At 38.1% G+C, this 20,558-nt stretch overlaps 2 protein-coding genes across 2 annotated transcripts in view; one reads left to right on the forward strand and one right to left on the reverse strand.

The window, feature by feature from the left end:
- The window catches only part of GFM1 (G elongation factor mitochondrial 1), a 41,114-nt gene that overhangs the window by 11,204 nt on the left and 9,352 nt on the right, over positions 1–20,558 (forward strand). The window contains exons 7-13 of the mRNA XM_036444090.2: positions 829–986; positions 1,410–1,494; positions 4,157–4,294; positions 6,059–6,160; positions 8,204–8,260; positions 11,192–11,329; positions 12,403–12,485. Of these exons, the coding sequence (XP_036299983.1) occupies positions 829–986; positions 1,410–1,494; positions 4,157–4,294; positions 6,059–6,160; positions 8,204–8,260; positions 11,192–11,329; positions 12,403–12,485 (761 nt within the window). The remainder of the gene's footprint in view (positions 1–828; positions 987–1,409; positions 1,495–4,156; positions 4,295–6,058; positions 6,161–8,203; positions 8,261–11,191; positions 11,330–12,402; positions 12,486–20,558) is intronic.
- On the reverse strand, positions 12,512–19,369 carry LXN (latexin). The gene is made up of 6 exons (XM_036444096.2): positions 18,993–19,369; positions 17,663–17,725; positions 16,039–16,216; positions 15,602–15,738; positions 13,120–13,182; positions 12,512–12,859 (listed from the first exon to the last, which is right to left on the reverse strand). Exons 1-6 carry the CDS (start codon positions 19,119–19,121, stop codon positions 12,761–12,763), a joined length of 669 nt encoding a protein of 222 aa, XP_036299989.1. The 5' UTR covers positions 19,122–19,369; the 3' UTR covers positions 12,512–12,760.

A 20,558-nucleotide genomic window follows, 5' to 3' on the forward strand; every position in this document is an offset into this window, starting at 1 on the left:
GATGGTTAATTTGCATATTACTATTTTATTAGATATTTTTCCTTTTGATTAATTCCCATTCAATATCTTTCCATTGATTTTTAGAGAGTGTGGAAGGGATGGGGAGAGACAAGAGAGAAACATCGGATGTGAGGGAGACACATAGATTTGTTGCCTCCCACAGATACCCTTACCAGGGCCAGGAATTGAGCCTGCAACTGAGTTACATGCCCTTGACCACATACACCCCAACTGGAGATCAAACCTGCAACCAGAACATGTGCCCTAACTGAAATTCCAGTCCAGTGACCTTTCAGTGCATGGGATGATGCTCAGCCCCAAGTCACACCAGCCAGCGTTGTATACTGTATTTTCCAGCGTATAAGACAACTTTTGAAACGAGAAAAAGCCTGCTCAGATTGGCCAGAGTCAGGCGGTCTATTAAAAAAAGAACTAGTGTTGCCTCGGAAGTGGGGGGTAGTCTTATACAGCGAATATAGGCCTAAACCTATGTTTTAACTGTAAAAATCAGGGAGGTCGTCTTATACGCTGGAAAATACGGGTATATATTTTTTTAACCAAATTAAAAATTAGTGGCATTTCAAGAGTGTTAAAAGCAGCTTTCTATGTTTGAAAAAGGAACTATTTTGTTTTTTCTCCTTTGTTTGAATTTTGATCTTAAGTTATAGAGGACCTACCTACCTGATCCTAGTCTCCACTAAAGCCAATACTCCAAAGAATATTAATTCATTCATTTATTGGTTTGTAATTTATCTGAAACACAGAAGTAATTTTTAATAATGACTAATCTTTACTTTTTTTTTTTTCTTTTTTTTTTTTCTGTTGTAGCTTGCAATCCGCAGAGCTACTTTAAGCAGATCATTTACTCCTGTGTTTTTGGGAAGTGCCTTGAAGAACAAAGGAGTTCAGCCTCTCTTAGATGCTGTTTTAGACTACCTCCCAAATCCATCTGAAGTCCAGAATTTTGCTTTGCTCAAGCAGGATGAGTAAGTCTTGGAAATTGATTCTTGGTTTACGCAGAAATAATTTTAACATTTGTGCCCTATGAAAGAATGTAAGAATGACTTTTCTAATTATGTTGTATTGGTGTTATTTTTCATAATTTACAAAAACAACCACCGTTTCTATTTGGGTAACAATTTTGGCATATATAAAAATATTTATTATACCACTTCCCATATTATATTTTACTTGTGAGTTAAAAGTGTGATATATTATCCCTCAAGATGTAAATCTTTAGAAAATTCCCTACCAGACCATTTCTGTGCGGTTTTTTCCCCGTTTCCTCTGATCCTATCACAATGTAGTACTGGTGTGCTTTTTCTTAGATAATACTCTGATGAAACAAATTGATATAAAAGAAAAATACCAGTTGTTACATCTCACAGTTATATTTCTTTTATTTTAAGTGACTCAAAAGAGAAAACCAAAATCTTAATGAACTCCAACAGAGACAATTCCCACCCATTTGTAGGCCTGGCTTTTAAACTGGAGGTAAGTTGCTTTCTAATGTATTTAACTGCTATATAGAGAGATTTTGTTTTAAGCTTTTATTCCTATTACTAAATGACTCTTCTGACAGATTTGGCTATAAGTTTCTCTGCTATTACTCTTTTTCCCTCCCTTTTCATACTGACTTTTTAGAAGGAAGTTACTATACACACCTCATGCTCAACCTTCTTGAGGGAGCAGTATCTACTTTTTTATACTAGAGGCTCGGTGCACGAATTTGTGCCCCAGTGGGATCCCTCGGCCTGGCCTTCGGGATCGGGCTGAAACTGACTCTCCAACATCCCCCAAGGGGTCCTGGATTGCAGGAGGGCGCCGGCCAGGCTGAGGGACCCCACCGGTGCACGATCGGGGCTGGGGAGGGACCGTGGGAGGGCTCCAGGGCATGTCTGGCCCATCTCATCCAGTCCCGATCTGCTGGACCCCAGCAGCAAGCTAACCTACTGGTTGGAGCATCTTCCCCTGGTGTCAGTGTGCGTTATAGCTACCAGTCAAATGGTTGAACGGTCACTTAGGCTTTTATATATGTAGAGCTTATGGGTATTTATTTTTTACTTTGAGTTACGGTCAAGTAGTATGTTACTTATTTTAGTGCCTAGATTGACTGATTTGGCCATTACTGCTCTTTCACTTGGCTCCTGAGTCTCTGATTCTCCAGCGTTTACTTTCTGACTACTTTCTGGCACTATAGGATGCTTCAGGCTTATCTGATACATTCCCTGCTTCAGCCCTAGAATCAGCCATTTCTTTAGGGGTCCTGGCTCCTTTTAAGAGAATGGTTTTAGAAACCAAGATTTAGTCACTGGGTATGCTTTTCATTGGGGTATTGTTGCTTTTGTTCATAATATTTTATGTGAGAAAATAGGCAGAAAAGTTGGAAGTATTAACATTGGTATAGATGGAATTATATTTTGGAAGCTTTTTCCTAGATTTTTATTTTTAAAATTTTACAATATAGTTCTTATTACCTCTAAAATGAGGAAAAAGTAATTTTAAATTAATGCTAAGTACAAGTAACATTGCAGTGACATTTGGGCATAAAGCTTTTAAAAATGTATTTAGAAATATTTTCTTAGGATCCCTAAAATAGTGATTATAGAATTAAAGGTATGGAAATATTAATATCTAATTATTTGCATTGCCACATTGTTTTCATACTTCTCAGAATTAATATATTAGATTATTTCAGTGACTCTGTATTAGCAATAAATATTTATTAAGTTACTACTGACTTCATAAATGAAAATATTTCATCTTAATTCCTAATGATAGAGAATATTTTTTCATATACTTTATTATGCAATCGTATTTTCTCTTTTGTAATTGTCTATTTTTCTAAAATGAGGATCAAAGTATTTTACTAATTTTTGTGTGAACTTCCTCTGATAAACATGACTTGTCAAAAACAATTTGAACTTTAAAATTTATAGTCAAGTCTATCCGTCTTTGTCCTTAGTCATTCACTTATTCTTAACCTTAGAAACCCTCTTTTAAAAATATATTTAATAAATATTTATTGTTCTTTTTCCAGTTTTTTTATAGTGGGATTTTTTTTTCTCATTGTTAATCGAACTGGAATTTGATTTGCTGTGTGCTGCGAAGCAGGATCCAAAAGTTTCTCCAATCCAAGAACAGTTGTCCAGTTACCAGTTTTGAACAATACTTTTCCATTGACTATCATGCTTTCTTTATCATTATTGATAAATGAATTGAACATTTTAGAAATTTTACTATATTCTATAGTTGTTTAGTCTAATTTGTGCTAGTTCTATACTTTTCAAGTTTTGGAGTATTTAATATGTTTTTATATCAGTCTTAGTTTCTTTTCATTACAATAGTTTTTAAAAACTTTATTTTTATCCATTCTTCTAAGTGGCTTTTAAAATCATGAATTAAATGTTTAAAATTTTATCTTGGGATTTTGATTACTGTTGTGTTAAATTAATATGGGAGCCATTGGCAACCTTTAAATATATACCTTGTTATTCAGGAGAAATTGATCCTTTTTTTTCTTTTTAATATATTTTATTGATTTTATACAGAGAGGGAGGGAGATAGAAACATCGATGAGAGAGAGTCATCGATCAGCTGCCTCTTGCACACCCCCTACTGGGAATATGCCCGCAACCAAGGTACATGCCCTTGACCGGAATTGAACCCAGGACCTTTCAGTCACCAAGCTGACGCTCTATCCATTGAGCCAAACCGGTTTCGGCGAGAAATTAATCCTTAATTATTCATTTTATATTCAGTCACTTTACAAAACCCTTAATTGTATGGCTTTCCAGGTGATTATCAAAGTATTTTAAGTGTCTTGCTATTTCTAATGATGTTTTTGTTTCTTTACAATCTTTATACCTTATTTTTATATTTTTGTTAAACTGAACTTACAAAATAGTATTTGAATATAAAAGGATAATTCCTTACATAAATTATTTTCAAATTTTTTCTAATAACTTTTATGTCAGAGGAAGCACAAGTAGTATCTTGGTTTGTGATACCAAAAAGAATAACACAATCGTTCAACTTACCTGTGTTGAAAGCTTCTAAAGTTGATAAGAGAATGTTTGGAGATAATTCTGAAATTTTCCTCCTGATTTTGATTTCTTTTTTATTCTTTCTGCCCTTACCCAATCTTGACTTCTAGGCAGGTCGATTTGGACAATTAACTTATATTCGAAGTTATCAAGGAGAGTTGAAGAAAGGGGACACCATCTGCAACACGAGAACAGGAAAGAAAGTGCGGGTGCAACGGCTGGTTCGCATGCATGCTGACATGATGGAGGCAAGTGCCTGTCACTGAGAGGTCAGAAATTCTCTAGCGCAGGTGAAAGAGATCTACCTTCTTGGTATTCTGAGCCCCACAAGAAAGCCACTTCTAGTTGAATGTGTTTTCCTATCTTCCTCTTTTTAGTTAGATGTGCTGCAGTTTTGATGTAGGATTTTAGTATAGGCTAAATTAATAGATGTTAAGAACACAATTTATATCATTATTTGTGAGTTATCTGTATTTCCTCAATGGCCAAGGTTAAGGAGAAAGGTCAATTAGTTCCCTATGACTCAGAACCACAAATTCAACATTTTTTTCAAAGCCACCATTTCAAAGAGGATAATAGGTTTCTGGACAGTGGAACTGTGCTTCTCAAAAGTAAACGAGAGTAGTAAACTCACATATAATTTCACACATTGTTCAGTTGAATATACTTTCTAAAATATGGCAGGTCTGAAAGTTCTGTTTAACACTAAAGCTTTATATTTGTAGAACCAACCCCAAGAAGGGCCATAATGCTGTTAGACTCCATCCGAAGATTTAAAACCTCCCAAGGTCTGGTCTGGGATATAAATTTTAGTTGAATTCTTGAATTGGCTCTGAATCTGTTCTAGCTTTCTGTGGTCCACAGGGTGATTAGGCCTTGGTAGGAAACTGAGTGTGCAAGGTTGTCTCCTACTCTCACCCTTTCCCAATTCAGTGCTGTATTGCTGGGAGATTTATTAATCTGAGCAGAACCTTAGTATGTTCAGTAATTTTTGTGGCCATAGCTTTTGTATCTCCTGAAAGATAAACAGGCAGTCTTTCAGAATTGGACAGAATTACTGTTTTGAGAAGTAGGCAGCAGGGGGCAGCCAGAAGGGTTAGGGATTGTCACAGCTGTTACATAGGCCAGAAGCCAGGAGAATTGTATAGCTGTATAACCATTAAAGTACAATACACATATACTTGCTCATTCACAGCCACAGCTGTTATGAATGAACTGTTCATATAAAGGACAAAAACAAGGAAGTTTAGAGGTACAATGCTTTGTTCTTCGACTTCCTGTTTTTTAACCACTTGAATCAGTAAGAAATTAAGATTATTTTAAGTAAAGTGGGCTCCATTCTCCTGCCTTTGTTTTCAAAACTTCCTTTGTAGGTTTTTCTTGTACACCTTTGTCATACACATCTCATTGTTTGACTGTGGCAACATACAGTACATGCTTTTTAAAAAAATATTTATTTTTTATTAATTTCAGAGCGGAAGGGAGAGGGAGAGAGAAACATCCATGATGAGAGAGAGTCTTTTATCGGCTGCCTCCTGCATGCCCCCAACTGAGGTTTGAGCCTTAACCTGGGCCTGTGCCCTGACTGGGAATCAAACCAAGATCTCTTGGTTCATAGGTCAGTGCTCCAGTGCTCGCTTCAGCAGCACATATACATAGGTCAGTGCTCCACCTTTTAATTCCATAGAGATAAATTTAGAACTGTGAGATTCTGTTCTGTCAGTACTGCAGATACTTCAAGTAATGATGCCATAACTCTGAGTTTTGTATTTAAAGTAAAATCTTGTCTGTTGAGATGTGGCTTAAATAAGGACCCAGTTTAAGGTCTGTTTTGCTGTTGTTGATTGTTGATGTTTCATTGGTGTGGCTAATTCATTCTTTATAAAATCCATGGAAAGATTCTGCCATATTTATCGATATGTGCAATGTGTTTATTGTCAGGTACTCTTCAGTCACCATGTTCTGAATTGTATTACTTGTAAGTATCATTTTCATGTTATTTCTTTATTTAGGATGTTGATGAAGTATTTGCTGGAGACATCTGTGCATTATTTGGCATTGACTGTGCCAGTGGAGACACATTCACAAACAAAGATAATAGTGGACTTTCTATGGTAAGTCACTTAATTTCAAAGCTGTGTTTCACTTGAGTCTCAAAGTCTCTATTTTTGTGACACATTTAACATTTCAGAAAAACAGCCACAAGAGTTTTCACTGAGTAGTGCTGCAGGCATCAAGTATAGAATTTTTTGTAGCTCTTTAAATATCAGGTGTTCTGTGTAAACTAACTTACCTGGGTGTTTTTTAGTAAAGTCATTCCATGATTCTTCAACATTTAGTGTGGAGGGAAAATCTCCACTAGATGCACCTGACTGTGTAGCTCTGACTCTTCCCTGGGATCTTTTCCCATTGTGGGTATTTCTCTAATTTCTATCACCATCATTAGGCTGGTCCCCATAGGTTGTTCCTTCCTTAGAAACTCAGCAGCCAGAGTAGACTATTCCCTCAGGAATTGTTAAGACCAGACTAACATTTAGGCAGGCTTGGGGATCACATAACAGAAGGAAACCAAATGCAACTACACATACTGACTTACTGCAGACAACCTGCTCTGTGGAACTCATAGAGGGACCCTGAAGAGAAGAGCATGCTCTTAAATACATGTAGACCTAGGAAAACCCCAACACTGGAAACCTACCTCTGTAAATGGAGAGCAGAGAAGCACTGAAGAAAGAGGCAGGCCACTCCATTCTGGCAACTAACAGAGTTCCTTAAGGGAACCTTACCTAGGAGGCACTTCTTGGGCAGCCGCAAGATGAAGTGAACAGTCTCCACCCTTCTGACAGGAGCCAGAAAATTACCATACGGGGTCAAAAGTGGGGAATAGTCACAGTTACTAGTACATGAATGTTACCTGGTGTGGAAATTACTTAACATGCATGACCAGGTCAGGACAACAACCTGTTCCGGGAACCAGCTCATTGCTTATTTATGTCAGAGTGAACATTACCATCAGATAGTCTCTAAGGGGGGTTTGCGGTCAAGCAATCTCCGTTCTGGCCCAGTTCATCTCGTGGTCCAGACAGTGGTCACATCCTGGAATAGTCTGTCCTCCACACATGCTTAAGCAGTTCTTGCCTTTGAATTTGCTCACTTTCTATTTGTGCCCCTTTAGGAAAGCAGGCTGTTCTACAGTAAGACCCTCTACTGAATTCAGAAAAGAAAGAATATACTGTATGAGTACTTAGGGGATAGGTAACTTCAGTGAACAAATTCACAATGGGTCATTTATGTCAGAATTGGTCCATTTATGTAAGAACAGGTTTCCTAGGTCATGTGACATGAAAATCCATAATTTTATAATTTAGTGTTTTTGCATAAAATATCCTTTAATGTCTGATTTTAATGTTGATTTAAGACACTACAGAAGTCATAAATCTGCACAGGCTTTTCTGGGTTGTACATAAGAGGAATGTTTATGAGAGTGATTATAAGGTTTTTCTCTCCAGGCTTGGCATGAGCAGTAAGAGACTGGAGGCTGTGGGAAGTACTGAGGCTTTGAAGCAAGTAGTCCCTGGTTAGAGTCTCACCTCTGCTCTATATTACCCACTAGCCTTTGATCACATTACTTTATATTCTTTCCATGCCTTTAATATTTTATTTGTGTAGTGGAAGTAATATCTGCCTCTCAGAGTTGTGGTTGATTAAATGAGGTATCATGTATAAAGAGTCGAGTGCCCTTTCTCTGTTTCTCTTATCATTGATCATAATAAATTTGATTAAATAACTTACCAGAAGATACCAACAATAAATGTAGCTGCCAGCTGGTAAGAATTGCACTTCTCAGCATTTGGATTTATTAAATGATTACGTTAAACTGAAAGTGTCAATAAACTTAAGGGTCTTAAACAATAAATAAATACTTTATTTTTTGTTGTTTTGGAAGGGAGGAGATCATATAAGTGGACACTTTTATTAAAATATTACATTAATATATTCATTTACTTAATGCAGACAGACCAAGATATATATTGTCTAGCCTAAAGATATTTAGTGCTTTTGTTCTTTGTAAAGTAGAACATTAAAATTAATCCATCCCTGACTCTGACCCATAGAGTGCTATATTTGAATTCTTCTCTTTTTAAACAATATTTTAGGAGTCAATTCATGTTCCTGATCCTGTCATTTCAATAGCAATGAAGCCTGCTAACAAGGTAGGAGTTTGATTTAACACTCAGTATATCACAATAAAGACTTGAGCTCTTTCATCTGTCTCCACAGTGCAATGGTAGCTTGTGATAACCAGAAATCTTACGGTCTCTATTTCCTCTTTTGGTGTGGGGAAGCATGGGACTTGGTTAGAAAGTCTGTAAGGAGGATTCTGCAAAAGGTTGGGGGTTTCTGGGACCTTGCTGAAGGCGGCAGCCTCTACCTTGACTTTTCCAAACAAGTCCCAGCTCCCCCATGTTTTGCTGGAATCTATATTTAGTCTTTAGCCCCGAACTTAAAGAAGCATGAGCTTTCTCAAGGATACTTACCCGCTGATTGTATCTAGAGGTTAATTTAAGTTCAAGCTGTTGTTACAATAGAAGCCTAAAGAGGCAGGCAATTGGAGCTATTTTGGTTCATAAAATCAAACAAGCCCCTTAGCCTTCTCGTTCACAGAAATGAGTGTCGGAGGAATCTATTCATCCGTCGCGCAGGGTCTGCTGGTCAGCCCGGCATTTTGGTATTGAGATCACCTTTTATATAAAATTTACCAGTCATCCAGTAGTAGTTACTCCTCAGTATGTTCAAGAATTAATGGTATTAAAGTATTCACCAGACTGTGCTTAATCACACACTTTACTAAGTAAAGGTGTAACATTTGCTCCAGAATGGTAAGTTAATTTCCTAGATTCAGATCATAAAGGGATGGAAGAGAGGAAATGAGCATTTGTCCTAAGTATTAGAGAAACCTCACTTTAAAATACTTTAGAATATTGCATAGATTAACTGCCTCATGAATTATAACACATCTCTAAATTTGTGGTAGTTATAAAATAAATGTCTGATTATAACATGGAGAGCCTGCAAATAAGACTGTTTTCTCACTTTCATACAATATGATTGGATTTGATGTCATAGCTTTTTCCAAAGCCAAGATTACTTGAATAAGTTCCGTATTCCCATTAGCTTGCCCTTAGAATTAGTCCTGATCTTGAACTGGAATCATTTAGTTCTTAATGAATGATTTTGATATGTCTTAGTTTTGACATTCATAGGAATCATGTTAATATGGTTTATTGAAATGAACTCATTCATGCATTGAGTGAACATTTATGACCTCTTGTCATCTGGGAAATGTCGTTTACAGAACATACTCTGGTTTGTCTTATGGATGCATTAACAGCTTCTACTTTTATTTTGAGGAACTTGAGGTTTTACAGACCCTTTTCATTGTAGAAAGGAGAATGTTGGGGTGGCAAGAAACATTAAATTACTCCATCTCAGAAATCTGAGGGAAGGCAAGTCTTATACCTGATGCCACAGTTTGTTCTGAGTGTTTTGTTAAACTTATTGCTTTTCCCTTCAGAATATACAGAGCTAGAAGGTAAAGATGTAATGCTCTTCATTCCTAAATTCAGTTTATATGAGACTTTTGTCTTGATAGTTATAATAATAATGGAGGGAAATCAAATTATCAATAACCCAAAAGGTGGTTTTGGTTTGTTGGTTGGCTTTTTTGGTGTCTCAGGATTATCTGCTTGCTGGAGCAAATTAAGTTAAATGAAGAAATCACTGCACAAAGCTATGAATCTCGGTAGTGGAGGCAGGGATGATCTAGTAAGTTGAGTGTGCCTGCAGGCGAGTGCAGGGGAAAGGGAAAAGGACTTTGGAGATAGACTAACCCAGGATTCATTCTCAGCTTTGCCATGCACTGGCTATGTAGCCTTGAGCAAGTCAGTTATCTGTACCTAATTTACTCACCTGTAAAATGTGGCTGATTCTACAATATCTTGCAGCATTGTGGTTAGAGTTTGAAGTAACATATACAAAATGCATGACACAGCTCCAGGCACATGTAATATCTATTAATGTTGGTGATTCAAGGATGTGTTCATTTTCTGTTGCTGCTGTAAAAAATTACCACAAATTTTGTGTCTTAAAACATCACAAATGTGTTATTTTATAGTTGTGTAGGTGAGAAATCTGATATGGTTCTTCGTGGGCTAACATCAAGATATTGGCAGGGTTCCTTTCTGCAGCCTCTAGGGGACAATTTATTTCCTTGTTTACTCAGATTGCGGGAAGAATTCAGCTCCTGTGGGTGCAGGGCTGGGGTTCCCATTCCTTGCTGTCACCTGAGGGCTGTTCCTAGCTCCTAGAGACTGACCCCTTTCTCCTGTCTTCAGTGCCAGCAACAGTGAAATGAGTCTTGTGCTTTAGATATTTCCTGCCTTTTTCCCTCTTCACATCTCTTTCACCTACCCTTCTGTATTTCTCTTCCATTTTTTAAAAAGCTGATGTGATTACATTGGGCCCACCCAAATTATTCATGTCTGTGACCTCAATCACATCTGCAAAGTCCCCTTTACCATGTAAAGTAGCATTCACAGGTTTGGGAGGGATTGGGGCATATCCTCAGAGGGCCATTATTCTGCTTACCACATGAGGAGATTACATCTAAGGAGAATAAAGATGCATGAAACCACATCCAAGCAGATTGTTTTTGAAAGTCTCAATGCAGCATTTGCCTTACTGTTGGTCTTAACTGTCCTCTTGAGTCTACAATAGAATCTTGGTAAACATGCTGATTCCTTTGATTATGTAACAGTAACACATATTCTACTTTCTACTCTATGGACAATTTTCCACAAAGGGACAGTTTTTGTCAATATAATAGGAAAGGGCATAGAGTTAAGTCTTGGATTCTTATATCTTGGTATGCTTGCTATCAGCTAGCAGTATCTTCCCTGTGCGCTGTGTGGGGTCCACACTCACTGTTCAGAAGGCATGGCCTAGGAACTATTGAATAGATGGTAGAGTATAATATCTTTACTTCTTCACTACATATGTATTTAATTTCTTTCAGTAAAGTTCTTTCAACCGTCTCATTGCATATCATGATTGATAAAATATGTAATGACTTTCTTTTTTTAAAGAATGATCTGGAGAAATTTTCAAAAGGTATTGGCAGGTTTACAAGAGAAGATCCCACATTTAAAGTCCACTTTGACACCGAGAGCAAAGAGACAATTGTGTCTGGAATGGGAGAATTACACCTGGAAATCTATGCTCAGGTAATGAATAGCATGGAAATTAAATTAAGTGCACTTTAAGAACAGAAGACAATAATTCTAATGTCCATAACTAATAACGGTTATTCAAGCTCACTTTTTGTTTATATCCAGATTTGGTATACTGCTTCCTCTACCAACTATTACAAATTAAGATCTAAATCTTTTTTTTTTTTGTAAAACAAGGCAGACTTCAGAATCAAGGGGCAGAGGACTTGCAATTACATCATCCATCCTTCCATCTATACATCCCTAGGTCATGGTTAGTTTGGTTAAGTATATCCTGGTCTCAGCCTTAGGAAGACAACCTATAGGAAGAAACTTGCTGAGAATGTTGGCCCACCAATTCTCTCTCTTCAGGACGTTTCTGTGTGTGTGTGTGTGTGTTTTAAATATATATCTTTATTGATTTCAGAGAGGAAGGGAGAGGGAGAGAGAGAGAGAAACATCAATGGTGATAGAGAATCCTTGACCGGCTGCCTCCTGCACATCCCCTACTGGGGATGGAGCCTGCAACCCAGGCATGTGCCCTTGGCTGGAATTGAACCTGGGACCCTTCAGTCCACAGGCTCATGCTTTATCCAGTGAGCCAAACCAGCTAGCGCGATTTCTTTTTGTTATATTCTCTAAGTCAATACTTGGAGATTATAATGTAGATAAAAGAATGGATAGCTGGGGCACGTACTTTCCTAGGAACGATCTGTATATCTGAATGAAAACAAGATATATGATTTAAGATTAAAAATTCTGGTTGTGATCACACCTTTGAAGTTGAGAGAGTACAAAATTCTGATAACAGATTCATATACTATTCCAGTATACATGTAATAAGATGAAGTTTTAGTGGATATATTAATTGGATATAAGTGTAAATTAGTCTAAGTTAGAATTCACTTATATAGCAGTTTGTATTTAATATCATGAATCTAATTCTTATAAGATACTTGAATGATGTATTTGCTTACCTATTATGTTTAAACGAATGCTTCTAATTAAGATTCTTAGAATTTTTCTTGTTTCTGTTTATTTTTTAAATTTAAATATACCAAAGAAATTATTTCTCCTGCTATTTTTAGAGGATGGAAAGAGAATATGGCTGCCCTTGTATCACAGGAAAGCCAAAAGTTGCTTTCAGAGAAACCATTACTGCCCCTGTCCCGTAAGTATGCAACACAGTCAAACCTATTATGAGGGTAAAAATTGAAGCTTTTTATTGTGGGATATACATAGTACTATTACTGTTATTAAGACACTTGTACATCATGACTCTCTTTATTACGGAAGCTATACAGTTCTGTGCTGTCTATAGCTAAGACATTTATACAGAGTGAAGTTAGGGATTTGTTTGGCCCCTTCAGCTAGGTATCAGTGAAGGTTGACATACACATCGATAGTAAGCATACTGACACTTCACCCAATGTTGGGGGTCTTCTTTCATTCCAGTTGTGCTTCCTTTGGCAGACGGCTATTGTGTTTTACTTTAGTGCCATATTGTGGATGCCAGAGAACTTGCATTTGCCAAGGAATAATCTCCTGCAAGTAAAGGAAAGATGCTAGGATAAAATTCAGAAAACACTTAAGAAAACAGTGATGGGTTTATGTCTTGTTAGAAACAAAATAGTTCTCATAAAGAAGAGCACAAAAGTTAAAGTGTAAATATACTTTAACCTGGTGCCTATTGAATTTACATGAATTCTGATTTAGAATCAAAATTAATACAGCATACTGTGGTTCTAAAACAGGTCTCAATTTTCAAAGTGGCATCAAATAAAAGTAAGTAAATGGTATTTTACCTGAGATGCAATGTCATGAAGTAGGATGGTGTAGTCTAACTCAATGAAGTCATCATTTCTTTGCTATAATAAATTAAAAACCTGGTGTATAAAACAATATCATTGGCAAAACGATATTTTAATTTCAAAAAACCATGTTTCATTAGATGATTATAATTAATACTCCCACTTAAGTAAAAATAAAAATTGAATGTCATAATTTAGCCTGTCAGAAAAACTTTCTCTTACAAATGTTTTCTTCAAACTACAATGTAAAATTATGACTTTTCATTTATTACTCTATTTTCTGTTTTTAGTTTCCTAGTTGTGGTAGCTACTTAAGAATATTACAGTCTATAATTGGTCATTTAAAATGCCTTAATATTTACATTGTTCATAAAAGCACGATAAACTACTGATATAAGTGTTTACATGCATGGAAACCAATTTTATCATAGAAATTCTCTTTAAAAAACTGAAAATAACCCTGGCTGGATGATTCAGTTGGTTGGAGTGTTGTCCTATACACCAAAAGATTGCGGGTTTGATCCTGGTCATGGAACACGTGGGAGGCAACTAATTGATGTTTCTCCTCTCATATCAATGTTTCTCTCTCTTTCCCTTCTTTCTAAAATCAAGAAAAACATATCCTCAGGTAAGGATAAAAAAAACAAACACAGAAAACACCTGAAAATAGTAAAATGTAGTGAGTGGAATTTTCTGATTTTGTAATTAAAGCTTTAATCTGTGCTTATTGCTTTATGCATATAAAGTATTTATACCACCAGCAACACAAATATTGCATCTACATATAGGTAAAATCACAGTCACCAGAGACTCTTTAGGGCTTACGTAATCAATGTACTGAAATAAGCCCTGGACTCCAAGCAGCATGAGCTCCTGTAACGCTTTGGTGAACAGCAATTATAAATGTGACCCCAGGGTCAAATAAAAACATATAATTATCTCCTTACAGTATCCTGAGTATATCAGCAAAGAATGTCCTTTAAAAGATATGGTAAAAATCAATATTAAGTTTTCTTACATGTTGGGTCTTAATAGGTAAGATATCCTCCTATATAATAAAAAGGTAATATGCAAATCAATCAAATGATGGAATGACCAGTCGCTATGACATACATTGATCACCAGGGGGCAGTTGCTCAATGCAAGAGCTGCCCCTTGGTAATCAGTGCTCTCCCACAGGAGGAGCACTGCTCAGCCACAAGCCAGGCTGAGGGCTGGTGAGCACATCAGCCCACCTCCATGGCAGCTGGCACGTTTAGGCCCATGGGGAGTGGGCCTAAGCCACAGTCGGACATCCCCCAAGGACTCCTGGACTGCGAAAGGGCGCAGGCCAGGCTGAGGGACCCCCCCCCCCCCCCCCGAATGTTGTGCACTGGGCCTCTACTATAATATATATAGCCTGAAGCACTGGTTAAACTTACCATTGTGATTTTCATTTAATGCCTTAAAACTACATTTGGTGAAGGGTCATAGGAGTTTTCTTTCATAAGAACTACTAGCCCTATCTTTGTGCATATTTTGCTATTAAGACATGGCTTGAAAAATTATGATTATGTAGCCTCTCTAACCTGGACCAGTTATGCAGTTATTTGAGGCCTCAGTAATCAGGACTGAGGTCTACAAAAATGCACTAGAAAAGGGCACTTTCTTAAAATGTTCTAATAGTTATGTTAGGTATTTGACACCACACTCGGAGTGCTGTGATAGGGTGCCTATCGGTATCTGGTAACTGTTGCAGAAGCCTTTGGAGTGAAGCTGCTCCAAGTGCTGCCTGCAGTTATCAACACGCTGGAAAGCCTGTCCTTTCTGGAGCCAGCAAACTTGTGGTGGTTTCTTTGCACTGTCTTCTTTCTTTCCATTAGATACCACAAATTGACTTTTTTTTTTCCTTCTGCTTAACCCCTAAATAAAGCTAAAATCAAGGAATTTATTTTTATCTCTTTAAGGTCTAGAAAGAGGCAGTTCAGAATAGTCAGACTTAGAAAACACAAGGCTAGCAACAAGTAAGATAAGAGGTTGTAAACTATGACTCATTGGGTTATAAAAGAAAATTACATACAGCAAGCTCCACAAAATGCTAATATTTTTGGTCTGGCTGATCCCCAGGGGAGAAAATGGCAGCCATGTTTCCAATAGCTCTAGCACTACCATTTCAGTAGAAGAAAACAGCAAAGGTAGTTTCAGTATTGCATGACTAGTAATTTGCATACAAAACTCAGGTTGCCAAATGAAATAATCTGTATTAAGCTGAGCACAGAACCTGGGTGCCAAATTATTTATAACAACACTTCACTCTCTTGAAACTGCAGCTTCACTTTCACTGGCCTTGACTGTAACCGACCTCTCCTTCAAAATACTTGGTACACTATTTTCAATGCAAAATTACTAATGGGGCAACTAATGATCTAATAATGAATCAGAACACTTTCAGTAAACATTAACCTTATTACAAGTGAATTTTATAGACATTACTTACCACTTGCTTGACAGTTTGAATTTTTACCATTTTATACCATGTGTTTTCAGTAGAATTCTGCCATATTATATAACCGCAGGCAACCCAGGCTAAATGTCGGATTGGCTTCATTGCTGGAGATATATTTCCAAAACTGTCTGGAGAGGGAAGCATGATAAATGGAATTACTTTATATTTACAGTACGAACCATTTACAAAGTCTAAATTCTAAATCATGTCTTAGTTTCCTTCAAATGTATTTAGAAAATAAATCAATTAGGCCATGGGTCTATAAAGTTTCAAGAGATTTTTGTTGTTGTTGAATTAAATTGGTAATGGGTATTTTCCCAAAAGCCAGTGTTTCCGACATACTATTAATTTCTAATAATTTTGAGCATAGGTCATTGATATTCATCTTAAAGTTGAAAAAAATATTTCCCCATGCCATGTTTATATACCTGGAATATTTTGTGCTTCTAGTGGTTCCTTCATGGACTTGAGTTTTTGATAAAGTTTGTTATCTTCTTCATCTGGGTTCTTTCCAATTTCTCCTTCAAATGTGAAGTTGACTTCTGGTGCAGTATCTTGTCCCATTGGAGGGTAAAGAACTTCAGCTGTGCAGTTCACTGTCACTTGCTGTTTGAGACATTTTGCAAAAGATCTTTACGTGTCGATCCATAACTATTGTTCTGAGATATAACAATTAAAGCATATGCTCCTAACAGTGTTGTTTCAGTCTTGACTTCAGAGTGCCTACTCCAGAGGTAATCTAATTAGGGCTGGCTTAGTAATTTTCTTAGATATATCTAACATACATCTAAATGTGGTCTTTTAAATTTGTCTTAAAACTTGGGATATATTTCAGTATTAATGAGGTGTCCATTTTCAATGCTAGATTTTAGTGACTATATCACAACTCCAATCTCTGGTTACTTTTTGTTGTTAATTCTCACCAGGGCATATTTTCCCATTGATTTTTAGAGAATGGAAGGGAGAGATGGAGAGAGAAACGTGGATGTGAGAGAGACACGTCGATCGGTTGCCTCCCATATGTGGCCCAACCAGCACCAGGCATCCAGCCTGCAGCTGAGATATGTGTCCTTGTCCAAATAGAACCCAGGATCCTTCAGGCTGATGCTCTATCCCCTGAGCCAAACCGGAGAGAGACACATCGATCGGTTGCCTCCCATATGTGGCCCAACCAGCACCAGGCATCCAGCCTGCAGCTGAGATATGTGTCCTTGTCCAAATAGAACCCAGGATCCTTCAGGCTGATGCTCTATCCCCTGAGCCAAACCGGCTACGGCTCTGGTTACTTTTTAATTCTTTCCATTACTCTTACTCTCTGCTCCAGGAATAACAGTAATTTTCTCAAACTCAGATACAGCAATCTGCATCTAGATGTAAAATGAGAAGATTGCAACATTGGTTCTGCTTTGTAAAGATGGTTGTCTAGCAGCTCAGATGCCTTTTAATGAATCTCCTTATGTTAACCTGTATCTCTTCTCTTCTGAATATGCTCAACCAAAGGGCAAGCTTTTTTAAATTTCAAGATGGTTATGGTACAAACTGCAAGTCCTTTTAAATTTGTCTCATTAATAATTTGAGAAGTATATAACAATTTCCCTCCCCCATTACTGAAAGATTCCCATGTGAACATGACAATATCAGTTGGCCATTATATTGCTCATAAATATCTAAAAACACTTGCTTTCTTTAATTACAAGAAATTAAACTCAGAATGAGAAAAAAGTCAAAGAGGTGATGATTGGAGAGTAATTTATTTGTTAATATTTGGCATGAGATCATATTGCCTTATGAGTACATAGCATTTTAAAGGGAATTTACTTGAAGTATATAGAGTCTTTTTAAAAAGCTCAATAGAATTACTTCATGTATCTCAGAATACACAAAAAGTAAAAACTGACCCTTATATGTCTTTTTTTTTTTCAAGGCAGGGTTTCACAACTTACAAATTTAACCACTTACAAAATACAAATTAACCCTATGATTTGAACAGCCAAGGTGATCTGGGTTATTTAGAATGAAACTTTAATTAATAATAAAGGACATTTCACTTACTTTTTGGATAATTTCTTCCACAGAAAGCTTAAGGCAATACTTATGTCCTCTTTCTGGAATATCCTAAAATTAAGAAAATATGGTGAGTTATTATAACAATAACTCAATTTTCTGCATTATTAAAAGAACCCATTCTTATTTGATAGGGGGAGGGGGTGCCTGACTGTTGGGGGTAAATAAAGTCTTAGAGGGTAAAAGCATATTGCTATGTATATTACATCTAATTTAGCAGGGCCCCTATCCAGTTTATTATGGATGCAAACACGGGTGGGATAAAAGCACATATAAATAAAACGGGTTTCAATTCACTTTCAGTCAGAGGACTTCGACCTCTGAATAGGTGATCCTAAGTCTCTGTAGAAGAAATTTTGAAACAGCTTTTAAGTCTAAATATGGCAAACAGGATAGTCCTATGGGTACTTTATGTCCAAACAGTGTTCAGTCACGATGGATTCTATTTTGAGGCAGATTTACTGCAAAGTAATTAGATATGTTAAGTCCTGCTTTTACCTGTATATTATTGGGCCAGAAAAAAATGGTACTTGAATAAATTTTATAACAGTAAGGCAAATGTTTAGGTATTTCACTTTTGAATCAAGATACAACATACAACCGGGCACTTATACCTAGTAATTATGTTATCTAGTGCAGTTAACACTACTCCCTGTCAGCTCTTAAAGGCTGTTAAACTAATGTCAGATAAAAAATGAAAAATTTCAAACCCATTAGATTTTAGTAAAATGGAAACAAGACTAGTGATTGCTGAGATCATCTGCATTTAACTTAACCCTTTAGCCAGAGAGAGCAAGCACATCACCTATGGTTGGTTGTACTAGTGTTTTTGGGTGGTTAAAGCGAAGCTTCTCGCCGCAACGATACTGGTTGTCAGTTTCTCTTGCTCGTCGTTTCCCCCGTCATTTTGGTTAAAGGCAATATTTGACCAAAGGCAAATAAGGGTTGGTCGTAAAATGAATCATTTGCAAGATAGGAGCTCTTGTTGATCCAGATGGTTCAGTAGGTGAGCAATGTCATAGCATTTTTAAGATTCTTTTCAATGGTTCCTACAGGTTTCACTCGGGGGAAGGCAGATGCTGCCTCTCATCGGGAACATTTTCCCCATTTAGTTGTAACAGTGCCCATAAAAATACCGTGTCTCTGCCTTCCCTTGAAAATAAACAGGCCCCAGGCTATCCCCCGAGACTGGATAGCCGACTATTCCCCAGAAACGTTAACCCGTGTAGACCTGCCGCCGGCAGCCAATCCCAAAGCGCAGAGGGCGGGAGGGGACCCTCGGGAGTGCTGGGAGCCGGGTGGGCGCCGCTGGACTCACCTCCATGCTGGCCTGCTGGACGGTCTGCACCAGGAACACCTTGTTGGGGGTCCCCTGCTGGTAGTTGATGCAGTTCTCCACCACCGAGGCCGCCCTCGAGGCCGGGTAGTGGGTCGGGGGGATTTCCATTCCTGCGAGCGGCGGCGGGGAGAGCGCGGGTCTGTGGGTACGAGCGCCGCCTTCGCCTCGCAGCCTGCAGCGTTGCCGGGGAGGCGGAGGAGTCGGCTGGCCCCGCTGGGCTGGGCGTGGGCGGGCTCGCCAGCTTCTTCCCTCCCTCCCTCCTTCCTTCCTTCCCTCCTTCCGGTGCAGGAAGCTGCGCCAGGGCGCCGGCTGCCGGCCTGGCAGCTCCCGTGCCCCGCCCTGCTGCGTGCTTTTACTCCGGGCTTCCGCCGCCCGGAGTGCGCCCCTCCATCAGCGGAGGGCCAGGCGGGGCGGGGCTGGGGGCCTGGGCGGCCGGACTTCTTCCTTGCAGAAGGGCGGGAGGGGCTTTCTGGCCTTCACCTTTATGGAGCCCTAAATTCCTCTTCATGGAGAGAGAGTTCGGTTGCTTCACTTGCAGGCTGGAGCACAACTTCCTTATGCACCACCCTCAGTGTCACACAGGACAAAGTGCAAAGGAGCGCCCTGCAGTGAATAGATGTCTGTGCCTTCTTCACCCCACCCTTTGTGAGGCCAGGAACAGGCTTGCTCTTACCCAGCTTTTGTGGGGTTGGTTGGGCCGGTTCTGCCCAAATCAGGGTATGAGAGATTGCAAACCATAGCATTCATTTGGAGGGTTATGTAATTTGGGTCAGGGGAAGTTTAAAAATGCACTTGCACCCCTGTCTCCTTTCACTTGGATTAGATTTTGGTATAGCACTCCTCCAACTTCCTGAAAATTTAACTTTTAAGGATTAAGGCACACTTAAAGACCGAACTCAGAAGCTGCTTCAGTGTCCTGGTTTCGTACAAAAGCAGGGTTTTTTAAAGCTCCTTTATTTAAGCAAGCCCAAACTTTTAGTAGTCATGCATTTTCATTCTAGATTTTTTACTTTCTTGGGCCACCTTTCAAGAGGCTATAATTTAAGCTATTTGGATTTTCTTTAGGTCAGAAAGCTAAGGTTCCTTTTCATCAGATGTATGGTCAAACCTGCACTTTAGCTTGCTGGCTTGGAATAAAATTTCTTTTGCTCTTTTTTCAAAAATGGGTTTTTGAAGGCTTTATTTTGTTTTTGTGTTTTGCCAGGCATATGTTGTGATGGTACTTTAAAAAAGTGAAAAATGTATTTGAATGTGTTGTCTTCCTCAAAAACCCTTTTCAATTTACTTAGAGTCTTTCTTTAGAGTAAATATTTTTTTTTTTAAATAGGAAGCAGTAAGACATTTCCATCTTTTTTAGTAATATTAGACAACAACTGTCAAGTAACTAGAGGACAAAGAGGTTAGCTTCTCCTCGAGACTTTTTCCACAAAATTGAAGGTTATTTTTCTTTTGAGGGGAAAGGGTATGAGTCATTCATCTATCAGCCAACCTCTTCGGGTGTGTGTGTGTGTGTGTGTGAATTGTTTGAATTGTGTGTTCCTTTGA

Source organism: Pipistrellus kuhlii, unplaced genomic scaffold, assembly GCF_014108245.1.
Source record: "Pipistrellus kuhlii isolate mPipKuh1 unplaced genomic scaffold, mPipKuh1.p scaffold_m20_p_2, whole genome shotgun sequence".
Classification (NCBI taxonomy): domain Eukaryota; kingdom Metazoa; phylum Chordata; class Mammalia; order Chiroptera; family Vespertilionidae; genus Pipistrellus; species Pipistrellus kuhlii.

Bases quoted from the DNA above. Each gene is read 5' to 3' on its own strand.
- LXN (XM_036444096.2), bottom strand. From the start codon at position 19,121: ATGGAAATCCCCCCGACCCACTACCCGGCCTCGAGGGCGGCCTCGGTG. The intron at 13,183-15,601 runs GTAAGTAATGTC...AATTTATTATAG, and splicing joins TTCAAACTGTCAAGCAAGTG to CAAAGAAATGATGACTTCAT. The intron at 12,860-13,119 runs GTAAAATACCAT...CTTTACTTGCAG, and splicing joins TTCATGACATTGCATCTCAG to GAGATTATTCCTTGGCAAAT.